This window comes from Urocampus carinirostris, chromosome 4, assembly GCF_059441175.1.
Source record: "Urocampus carinirostris isolate Australia breed hairy pipefish chromosome 4, RoL_Ucar_1.0, whole genome shotgun sequence".
Lineage (NCBI taxonomy): Eukaryota > Metazoa > Chordata > Actinopteri > Syngnathiformes > Syngnathidae > Urocampus > Urocampus carinirostris.
The window spans coordinates 19,025,162-19,036,685 of record NC_142352.1 but is presented as its reverse complement, the minus strand read 5'-3'; the positions used below and the strand labels follow the sequence as shown (position 1 = coordinate 19,036,685).

Genomic DNA, 11,524 nt, shown 5'->3' with positions numbered 1-11,524 from the left:
GACTTCTGAAAAATGGGGGGAGTAATATTCCCAAAATACAGAAAAAACATTGGAGAAAAATAAAAAAAATATAGGAATTTAAAAAAAACAAAAAAACAATTAGATGATTAGAAAAGTGAACTCTAACATAAAAAATGTAGGGGGGAAAGTGAAAAATCTAAATGATAATACATTTTAAAAAGTTGATGGGGGGTGGATATTCCCATTGAACAGGAAAAATATATATATAAAAACAATTCTGGAAAAAAAAATAATTAAAAAAAAAAAGCAGAACAAAACATTGAGAAACTAAATATTCTGAATATCAGAAAAATGAATCCCAAAATAGTGGGGAAAAAAACCTTAAAATATTGTTCTGGGAAACAAAACAAAAAATATTTCGGAAAACCGGAAAAAAAAAACATGATTATTTCCAAAGAACTGAGAAAAAATTGAAACACAAATCTTAAAAGAATAAATGCAATTCAGAAAATCAAGCTGGGGCAGCACGGTGGCGCAATGGTGAGTGCCTGTGCAGCACAGGTCTGAGGTCATGAGATCAAAGTGGAGTTTGCTTGTTCTCCCCGTGCTTGCGTGGGTTTCCTTGGGTCACCTCGCTCTCGTAGAAAAACCAAAAATGACATTTTTGAGAAACATGAGCGCTATTATATTTTTCAAGTAAATACAATACACTTCCGTCATACTTTTCAAAGTTTTAAAAATCAATAAACATTAACATCAAAAAGATAACTGTAAAATATCCCTTGCGTTACTCAGGTCCTGTTTTAGCCTCGCACTATATGTGTGGGGCATCCTCAATGACGTATATGTACACTTGAGGTCATGAAAGACATGCGGTGTTAAAATAGTGTAACGTTCACACACTCACTCTGCAAACACGCGAACGGGCGCACCCTCGCTTAATCCCGAGGCACGCACACAACTACTAGTAGAAAACAAATGTTTGCGTAGCTGACGGCAAAACCCTCACTCGGCCCGTGACGGGGTCGGGGGTTAGCTCGCTCACCGGTTATTTTCGGGGAATGCTTTCACGGAGGCGTCAGCATAGAACCGTGGATGCCCTGACCCTATTTAAGCCGGCCTGAGACGGGCGGTCCCAACGGTTTTTGGGTGGCGAACACACGGACGAGAATCAAGGTAAGATCGGATTGAACGATTGTTTTGATGTTTGTCGTTTTTTGCTTACCGTAATTACCACACTAAAAGGCGCACCGGATAATAAGACGAACCCCCCAAAAACAGTCTTCTGTCATATACTGTATTTTCCAGACTATAAACTGTTCCAAATGATAAATCGCACTCGTCAAAAAATGCATCAATAATAAAGGAAAACAAATATAAGTCGCACCTGGAGTATAAGTCGCATTTTTGGGGAAAATGTATTCGCTAATATTCAACACCAAAAACATTCATTTCATCTTGAAAAGCAATTTAAAACAAGAATAAAATAGAGAACACGGTTCACGGATCCCTTCACCGCATGGATTGCCAGGGCACCAATGAGGACGCAACTCTGGACAGCCTTCCCCACTGTTGACGGTTCCTGGTCTGTGTTTGGATCATGGCTGAATATATGTACGGAAACCTGTTGGCCTGGAGAGGGATGGGTGCTACCAGGCTGTACTTGCCCAAGACACACCACAGGAAATATGACCCTTGTGGTTAAGGGATCCAACCAGCCAACCACATTAATGTTACATGACTATCATGCCTATTAAGAGTTATTCAGAATCCAACCAGCCAACCACATTAATGTTACATGACTATCATGCCTATTAAGAGTTATTCAGATCTCATCTCATCTCATCAGCTACACCGCTTATCCTCAGTAGGGTCGCGAGGGTGCTGGAGCTCATCCCAGCAATCATTGGGCAGTGGGCAGGGGACACCCCGAACTGGCTGCCAGCCAATCGCAGGGTACACGGGGACAGACAACTCACTCGCTCATTCACACCTAGGGACAATTTGGACCGGCCAATTCACCTGAAATGCATGTTTTTGGAATGTGGGAGGAAACCGGAGTGCCCGGAGGAAACCCACGCAAGCACGGGGAGAAGATACAAACTCCGCACAGAAAGTCTGGAGCTGGATTTGAACCCACGCAGGAGGTTCCCAAGACATGAACTGTGCCACACATGCGCTAACCACTGCGCCGCCGTGCTGCCCAGTTATTCAGATAACTAGTATAAATAACATGCTTACCAAATCAGTTTCACTCAAAATCACAAAATCCAATGAAATCTTTATGCGCGCTGTGACTTTTTAAACAACTCCCCGCATTGAGGAGTTTAGACGATGCGCCGCTTGCTCTTCACTGTCACATACATCAGACTTGGCCTCACCTCTGCTTTTCGCCAGTCTCTTTCTGACAAACTCCAAACTCTTCTTTGCGTCTCGATTACCGCTTTCGGCTGCATATTTGACTTTATTCTCCATTTTTGTTCAGCTCTTCTCAGTTGTTTTTATAAAATACCGGCAATGTTGATATTATCAACAGAAGGAGTAGAGCGCACCCTTGCGTTTTAGTATGAAAATAAAATGTGAAATGATATAACCGGTAGTAATGTGTTAATAATTTCACACATAAGGATCAGTGTAAAAATAACATGTGAAACAGTATAATTTCACGCATAAGTCACGGTCCCGGCCAAACTGTCAGAAAAACTAAGATTTATAGTCCGCAAAATACGATACTTTTCATACATAAGACATCAGGGCTTGCAAGGCCTTTTCTGCCGGCCTAGAAAATCTCATAATCATGCTATGTAAATCATATTTTGTCCGTTAATCCTTACTAAATACGGTAGTTCCTAATTGTCTGTCAGCTTACTTTTATTGCTTTTCCCCTGGTCGCGGTGCTTCCACATGTGTGCTTTCATATGTAAGAATTTTTGAAAATGGAGACAACAGAAAGTCTTCCTTGAAATATATAACCTCAAAAAAGCACGATGAAGGAAACTACTCTGGTGGATCTGATGCTGACTTAGACTTTGCAAAAAAGAAAAAAAAAGACAGAAAAAGAAGGAAAGTGAACAAAAAAGAGAAAGAAATACAAGAAAGAGAAAAAAGGGGGGAAAGAAAAGGTAAGGGGGGAAAAAACAAAGAAAAAAGGAAACTGAAAAAAGGAAAAGAACCGCAAAGAGAGAAAAAAAGAGGAAAAAAAGCAAGAAAAAAAACCCGATAAAAAATAAAAAACTACTACCACTAGGAGATGTGACGAAATACACACTGTTCCTATAAGACGTTTTAACATGCATTTTATGACTGGGATTGGTTCATACTAACTGGTCATAAATCCATTACAATGGCACCATCTTCAGCAGTATCAAGTTACTGAGTGTATAGTAGTAGACTGCTGTGCCGGCTGGCTGTCAAAGTCATCGTATGCGTTGCCGGGCTGCTATGTGCTGCAGTTGCAGATATTTCCCATTTGCTGATTCAAGAATTGAACCTTTAGCGCTAATGTTCCAAAAACTGTTTTTGTGTATTCAAATTTAGATGCCTAACTGGGGTGGAGGATCAAAATGCGGAGCTTGTGACAAGACCGTCTACCATGCAGAGGAGATCCAATGCAATGGAAAGAGCTTCCATAAACCTTGCTTCATATGCAGTAAGAACAACAACATTGCTACAGTGTCAAGTTCAAATAAAACCCCGAGAAAAATCCAAAGATGAAACCGAAACTATCGGATTTCTCCCCCATGCTGGCGACTGGACCTGTCGCAGCTGTCCAAGTCTCCGTGGACGCCATTTGTTTATCCGCATCAGATTCCGTTGCAATCTCACCCGATGACTGCTTTGTTCCGTTGGGATATCTAAAAGGCTTCCGGGATAAGCCCTTGTCTTTACTCTGTTAAAGGTCTAAAAATAGAAATACTACACAGTTAAGTATGCGCAATGGCCTTGCTGAGTGATAAAAGTGGGCTACGTGCTGGCTCGGGTTAACGAAACTTCATGTTGACATATGAAAAGCAAGCAATTTTTGTATCATGGTTTTGTATTATAATAGAACAAAAACATTTTTTTAGTGCATTTAGAAATTCTACACATGGCAGGGAAAAGTTCTATTGGAGAGTCTGTTAGTTAGCCAACTAGTTTTTAGCTAGGATGATAAAAACAACTACACGTTGCAGTAGTCTATAATTAAACAGAGAGTAAAACATTTTGAATTCAGAAGATACTTTTTCATTGGATTAATCTATTGGCACACTATCACTTTAAGACGTTTAAAAGATATTTTAAATGTAATAAAAAGTATCGCGCTTACATGCATTAATACGCATACAATAAATATGTATTTGAATACTGTATTTACCGGAGTCCCAAGACTCGTCTCGCGCTTTTCATCTTCAACTTTGTTTCCCATTGTTTCTTTCTCTAGCCTCTTGTGTTAGCCATGTGGCCGCTGGTTGTAGCTCATCGCTAGCTGATACTGTTAGCTGCTCCGTGAAGCTCGAGGTCAGCAACAAGCGTTTCGAGAGCGGCGTTCGGCTCCCTAGGCCCCTGGTCAAAAACGTTTGATAATGGAAAATGAAATGGATTCTGCAGGACATACATGATAGAGAGTACAGATATGAGTATATGTATATGTAGTATGTGTTGCCTTCATTATAAGGCATTTATAAAGCTTTTGTTTGCAGCTCCAAAGTTGTTGTTTTTTTATCTAGAAATAATTTTCAGATTTTGAGTAAATACTAAATGTATTTATTTTTTCAATCCCTCCATATATACAGTAATGTGTAGCTTACATGATTAATTGCAGGAAGTTATTTACATTACCATTTACTACTGGGAAACACTACCATAATGTTTTATATGACCCATAATAAATGTCCATAATTAGGAAGTAGGGCAGCACGGCGGCGCAGTGGTTAGCGCGTGTGCGGCACAGTTCTAGGGTCATGGGAACCTCCTGTGTGGGTTCAAATCCAGCTACCGGACTTACTGTGCGTAGTTTGCTTGTTCTTCCCGTGCTTGCTTGGGTTTCCTCCGGTTTCCTCCCAAAGACATGCATTTCAGGTGGATTGGCCGGTCCAAATTGTCCCTAGGTGTGAATGAGCGAGCGAGTTGTCTCTTCATGTGTGCCCTGCGATTGGCTGGCAACCAGTTCAGGGTGTCCCCTGCCCACTGTCCGATGATTGCTGAGATGGGCTCCAGCACCCCCGCGACCCTACTGAGTATAAGCGGTGCAGCTAATGAGATGAGAATTAGGAAGTACAATCCTTGCATTGATACACATTTCCTAGTGCCCTGTTTATGTATAGCATGCACCTCTCCTCTTTGGCGCGATCCATAGGGGGCGATGGCGCTTCATAGTGGAATGCTGTACAAACCTGTGCTACCTGCAGTTAATCACAAAGGATGAAGAACTGCGATTGCAAAGCGAAGCCACCAGATAGCAGTGCCGGCGTCATTTTTAAGCAGCCGCCCCCTTTACTCACTCAGACAAACGTTCATCATTCTCTGAAGAGCGCTATGGCAAGTGTCACAGTAGGAGACATTTCACAGGAGGCATCCGATCATTTTTGGCCCTAAAAAAACACATCTCATTTAAAAGTCACAAAAAGGCCTGATCGAAGCATTGGAGGGTTAGATTCATGATTTCATTGCTGAGAAGGTTAATAAAAAACTTCAGCTTCAGGCAAAAATGTTAAGGTCACAATGTAACCGTGAAAAACCGCATCTGGTCGTCATCACCATCTTAGGGCCCGGTCACAGAGCCGTTTGCGTCTCTATCGCGGGTAAAATTTAGCGTTTTTTTTTTTTTTTTTGTCTGTGGTTGCCCGCGATGGAAAATGCGCAAAATTGGCCAACCCGCTGTTCATCGGTGGTATGCCCGCAAAACAGACGCCGGCGACTGTTCCGCTTCCTCATCGCGTCATTTCCTCGTGTGGACCACGGGTATAAAAGCTCCCGAGCCGGCGTTATGCCGAGAACTGCATCCTTGCCGAGATTCGCATCCCCTCGCTACCTACTACAACCACTTTTACCTCGTTTTATCTCACTTTTATATCACTTTGGGGAATGTAATGGCGAACATATAACCAAAACCACTTCGTCTTGCATTTGTTGGGAATGTAATACAACTTAAACCATTCCGTCTTTGTATTTGTTGTGAATGTAATCGAACGGTAATGCACGCCGTATACAAATCACTTTTGAGCAGGTAACATGTTTATTTTGCCTTTTTCTATTCAAATCGCTCGTATTGAAACTGTTATGCACTCTACCATAAAGCTTATTTCTGCATAATAAGCTTTACGGTTGAGTGTATAACAGTTCTCAAAAGTGATTTATATACGGTGTGCATTACCGTTCGATTACGTTCACAACAAAAACAAAGACGGAATGGTTTAAGTTGTATTACATTCCCAACAAATGCAAGAGGAAGTGGATTAGGTTATATGTTCGCCATTACATTCCCTAAAAGTGATATAAAAGTGAGATAAAACGAGGTAAAAGTGGTTGTAGTAGCGAGGGGATGCAAATCTCTGCAGGGATGCATTTCTCGGCATAACACCGGGCTGTAGAAATCATAACCGCTCAAGACACAGTCCCGTGAAGATCAAGATTTCAAGCTATGGCACCGAAGAAGCAATATGTTATTATTGTAATAGTTTTTCATTTTTATTTTATTATCTTGTTATGAAATGAAAAGAAATGTCAAGAAATAAAAATGGATTAAGACGAGGTCACTACGGTGATGGGGATCCATGTTCACCCCTTGACGTCTCGAGCACAACTGACGTGTGCTTGGCTAATCGCGCTGTATATACGCGGAGAAAGGCGTTTGACCGTCACACGCGTAACACGCTAATTTCACGTAATAACACCGCGATACAGGCGCAGAACATGCTATGACCGTGCTCCACCCACGATTACCCGCTGAAATTTCGCGTCCTACCCACGTGTAACCACGCCCTGGCTGCGGCCAGAGCACGTCGTTCCGCGTCATTTCCGCGTCATTTCCACGTCATTACCTCGTGTGCCGCCCGCGGTTAACACGTGGTCTAAAGTTTTGAGCAGCGCAAAACTTTTTCGCGCGGCCAACCGCGTGTGAATTTCCGACCGCGAGTAAAGCACTGCTGTATCTCGTCTATATGGCGATCTCAAAGCGTCCAACAGCGTCTGCTTCACGGGCAGAAATTTCTGGCCGTGATTCAGCCTCGATACAGACGCAAACGGCTGTGTGACCGGGCCCTTAAACAACACAATATAGTTAACCTTTGACAAATCAACCCAATTTTACATGAATATAAATAGGCTTTCTAATTCCTTCTAGCTTTTATTAATCCAAACATAGCTTAAAGCTGCTAAAGCAAAGTGTTATGATCAATGTTCCCTCTAATTTTCCACAGGTCTGAGCGTTCACACAAAGTCGGTGAGCAACGCTTGAAACAACAGTGAGCAACAGCAATCCCAAGTGTGGCAACTAAGTCATTATCAAACATGTCCAAAACTTTACATCACTTTAAATTTTGCTGAGTTTCCGGCAATGCACAAACATTTTTCAATTACAAGCACATTAGTCAAGTCAATTTTTTTATAAAGCCCTTAATCACAAAAATGTCTCAAAGGACTGCACAGGATTACAATGACACAATTACCTGATCTTAAACCAACATGCGGGCAAGGAACAACTCAAAACCTAAGCGTGAGGAAAAAGAGAAACCTTGAGAAGGGACCTCACAAGTGGTATCCCCCTTTCAGGATGACCAGGGTGAATTACATTTAGCATTACAGTACACAAACATCGTAAACACTAGGTAACATGTTGAAAATTTGTCCGGAAAGTGCATGACAGCAGCAACACCCCCAGCCTGTAAACTAGTCCAGAAAGTCTGACGGCCACGACGCAGCTTCCCATCTCTGCCAGCTGGTCCATGCAGGTGTTGACATGCTTCAGGTCAAACGTTGGTCTGCTGACTCATCTCAAATCGTCCTTCTCCTTCTCCTCATCCCGGCCGCTTTACACTCGGCTGTGAATCGTTCCAGAGAGTTGAAGATTACGGCCTAAGGAGGCCAACAAACACCACATCATCTGCAAAAAGCAGAGATAAAATGCTGGGGCCCCCCAAAACCGGACTCCTTCCTACAAAGGAGTTACCCAAAATTCAAACACTTTTCAATCCTTGGAAACACAACATTAAAATTCAAGCATTTCCAAAGAATTCAGGCACCCGTACAATCGCGGAAATATGCTGGAAGTAGGCTTCAGAATTTTGCCAAGCGGTGTCCCCTCGACCTTCCATAGTTTGTTTTCGTCCAGTGCACATGCTTCAGCTTCATTCTAAGCTCAGCGACGTTAAATAGTGAAGTATTACACAGTGTCACTTTAAATAACTAGTGTTGGTATCATTGCAAACTGGGCTGGTGGTTCCCCCTTTCAAGAAGTGTGTGTTCTAACTACAGGGGAATCTCACTTTTTAGCCTCACTGGTAAGGTCTGTTCAGGGGTACTGGAGAAGAGGGTCCGCTAGGGAGTCGAATCTCGGATTGAGGAGGAGTGTGGATTTTGTTCCTGCCATGGAACACTGGACTAGCTCTACACCCTTTACAGGGTCCTTGAGGGTGCATGGGAGTTTGCCTATTCGGTCTTCATGTGTTTTGTGGACTTTGAGAAGGCATTCGACCGTGTTCCTCGGGAGGCCCTGTGGAGAGTGCTCCGGGAGTATGGGGTATCGCAGTCTTATCAGGGCTGTGTGGTCCCTGTATGCCCAGTGCTAGTCTGGTCCGCATTGCTGGAAGTAAGTCGGATTTGCTTCCGATGAGCGTTGGACTGTGCCAGGGCTGCCCTTTGTCACTGATTCTGTTCATAAATTTATGGACAGAATATCTAGGTGCAGCCTTCGTGGAAAGGAGTCCGGTTTGGGGGGCCTCAGCATTTTATCACTGCTTTTTGCAGATGATGTGGTGTTGTTGGCCACCTCAGGCCGTAATCTTCAACTCTTTGGAACGATTCACAGCCGAGTGTAAAACGGCAGGGATGAGGATTAGCACCTCTAAATCCGAGACCATGGTACTCAGCCGCAAAAGGGTGGCATGCTTCCCTCAGGGTTGGGAATGAGATCTTGCCCCAAGTGGAGGAGTTCTAGTATCTCGGGGTCTTGTTCACGAGTGAGGGTTGGATGGAATGAGAGATTGACAGACGGGTCAGTGCAGCGTCTGCCGTCATTCGGACCCTGTACCAGTTCGTTGTGGTGAAAGGGAGCTGAGCCGAAAGGCAAAGTTCTCCATAGTTCTCCAACCCACAGTTATGACCGAAAGAACACGATCCCGGATACAAGTGGCTGAAATGAGTTTCCTCCGCAGGGTGGTTTGGCTCTCCCTTAGAGATAAGAGAAGCTCAGTCATCCGAGAGGGACGCTATGTAGAGCCACTGCTCCTCCGCATTGAGAGGAGCCAGTTGAGGTGGATTGGGCATCTGAGAAGGATGCTTCCTGGACGCCTCCCTCGGAAGATGTTCCGGGCATGTGTCACCGGCAGGATGCCCCTGGGGTGACCCAGGACACGCTGTCTCTAGGCTGGCCTGGGAATGCCTTGGGATCCCGTCGGATGATCTGGAGGAAGTGGCTGGGGATAGTGACGTCTGGGCTTCCCTGTTAGGGCTGCTGCCCCCGTGACCCGACCCCAGACAAGTGGAAGATAATGAATGGATGGATGGCATCCATGCATGTGTTTGCTGTAAGACCGTTACCCAAAACATTCACATCGCTGCCCGGTTGTCTTAACAGTGACCTGCAGGAAGATGCTCGACAGCACAACTGTTGCGGCGCACGAGTCCGAGATCTACTGCAAATCTTGCTACGGGAAAAAATACGGACCCAAAGGTTACGGCTACGGCCAAGGGGCGGGCGCACTTAGCTCCGATCCCGTCCCTGTTCGCTTCCACCAGCAGCAGCAGCAGCAGCAGCAGCAGCAGCCCGATGAGTATGACCGCATCACTTATCAAGTAATCTTTGCAAAACAGTCAACTATCAATTCCGTTTTTCCAGCTCGAAACCACAGCAAACTTCCACCACCGAGACTCCCAACAAGTTTTCACAGAACTTTGGAAGCTCAGATCGTTGCCCTCGCTGCACTAAGGCTGTCTACGCGGCCGAGAAAGTGATGTCGGGAGGAAAGGTAAAAGACTCCCACCGCTGAATTTTCTTGCTCGTGTCAGGAAAGAATTATTTTTGATGAATACATTGCATACGGCGTCCGCAGCCTTGGCATAAAACGTGCTTCCGCTGCGCCAAGTGTGGTAAAGGCCTGGAGTCCACAACAGTGACTGACAAGGATGGGGAGATCTACTGTAAAGGTATAAAAGCGCAAACAGAGTGCTAAAAAACTGAATTTGAATCTGAGTGCACCGCTTATTAAAGAAGGAAACATGTTGCTCCGGCAGATTAATTTGCTCATTTTGAGTATTTTTTTTCTTATTTAACAATTTTACAAGTTACAAGACTCTTTATTATTATTATACCAATTTTTAAACTTGTTTTAATAGCATAAGACGAATTTATGTATATATATATATATATATATATATATATATATATATATATATACTGTATATATTTTGGATTAAAACAAGTTGGTAATGTAAGAAAAAAAACTTAACTCAGCAAAACTAAATTGAAAACCAATATAAAGTGGTGACTTTGTCCATTTTAAGTATTTATTTTATCCTACGTGATAGAAATTATCCATTACAGAATATTATACCCATTTGTTTAACCTGTTCTAATAATAAAATAATACAAACATTTGTTTCTTTATTTTACTATTAAAATAAGTTGTCAATTTAAGAAAAAAAAACTTTTACTTTAAAAAAAATATAAAAATAGAAGATAAATATGAAGTGGAAAGCAAAATGTACAATAAAAAATAAATATATCTTGTTCCTGCGGCAGATTATTTTGCTTATATTTATTAATTTTTTTGTACCGGTAATTAAAATTGTATTTTGTTTCCTTATCCATTTTTAACTTGTTTTAATAGTTAAATATTAACAAAATTGTTGATAATATACATTAAAAAAAAATCACGTTTAAAAAAAAAATTGAAAATATTCTAAGCATGGAAAAAAATGGAATGTAATGCTCTAAAAAATAATCATTGAGCTCAAAAATATTTATTTCTTAATTTCACCTTGTTTTAATAAAATACAAAGTAAAATAAGTATGATAAATGAGCATATTCCCCTGATAAAGAAGGCAGGTATTTTGCGACTTTTCCTATTTTCTTTACTTCTATTATTTTGAAGAAGAACTTTTTTAAACTACAATTATTCAAAAACATTTATTTTAAAATACTTAAAATGATCTGCCTGTGGACTTGAAAAAAAAAGAATTATTTCGCAATATTTTCTTACCAGACCTAATCATCCTTTTACTTTTCTCTCCTCAGTTTGCTATGCCAAACACTTTGGTCCAAAAGGATTCGGATTGGGAAATGCTGCCATGCTGAACTAGCAATGGGGACCCTTGATTTTGCTATGGTGAATATTTGTAATAAACCATATTTGTACCAAAACCCAT

At 42.0% G+C, this 11,524-nt stretch overlaps 1 protein-coding gene across 1 annotated transcript; it reads left to right on the top strand.

Annotated features, from left to right (window-relative positions):
* Positions 1-896: 896 nt before the first annotated feature.
* csrp3 (cysteine and glycine-rich protein 3 (cardiac LIM protein)) lies at positions 897-11,512 on the top strand. Its single transcript, XM_088333196.1, has 6 exons — positions 897-1,137; positions 3,499-3,610; positions 9,734-9,929; positions 9,995-10,124; positions 10,209-10,302; positions 11,394-11,512. The coding sequence occupies exons 2-6, from the start codon at positions 3,499-3,501 to the stop codon at positions 11,456-11,458; spliced, it is 597 nt and encodes a 198-aa protein (XP_088189322.1). The 5' UTR covers positions 897-1,137; the 3' UTR covers positions 11,459-11,512.
* The last annotated feature ends 12 nt before the right edge of the window (positions 11,513-11,524 follow it).

Bases quoted from the DNA above. Each gene is read 5' to 3' on its own strand.
- csrp3 (XM_088333196.1), top strand. From the start codon at position 3,499: ATGCCTAACTGGGGTGGAGGATCAAAATGCGGAGCTTGTGACAAGACC. The intron at 3,611-9,733 runs GTAAGAACAACA...TTGTCTTAACAG, and splicing joins TAAACCTTGCTTCATATGCA to TGACCTGCAGGAAGATGCTC. The intron at 9,930-9,994 runs GTATGACCGCAT...CCGTTTTTCCAG, and splicing joins CAGCAGCAGCAGCCCGATGA to CTCGAAACCACAGCAAACTT.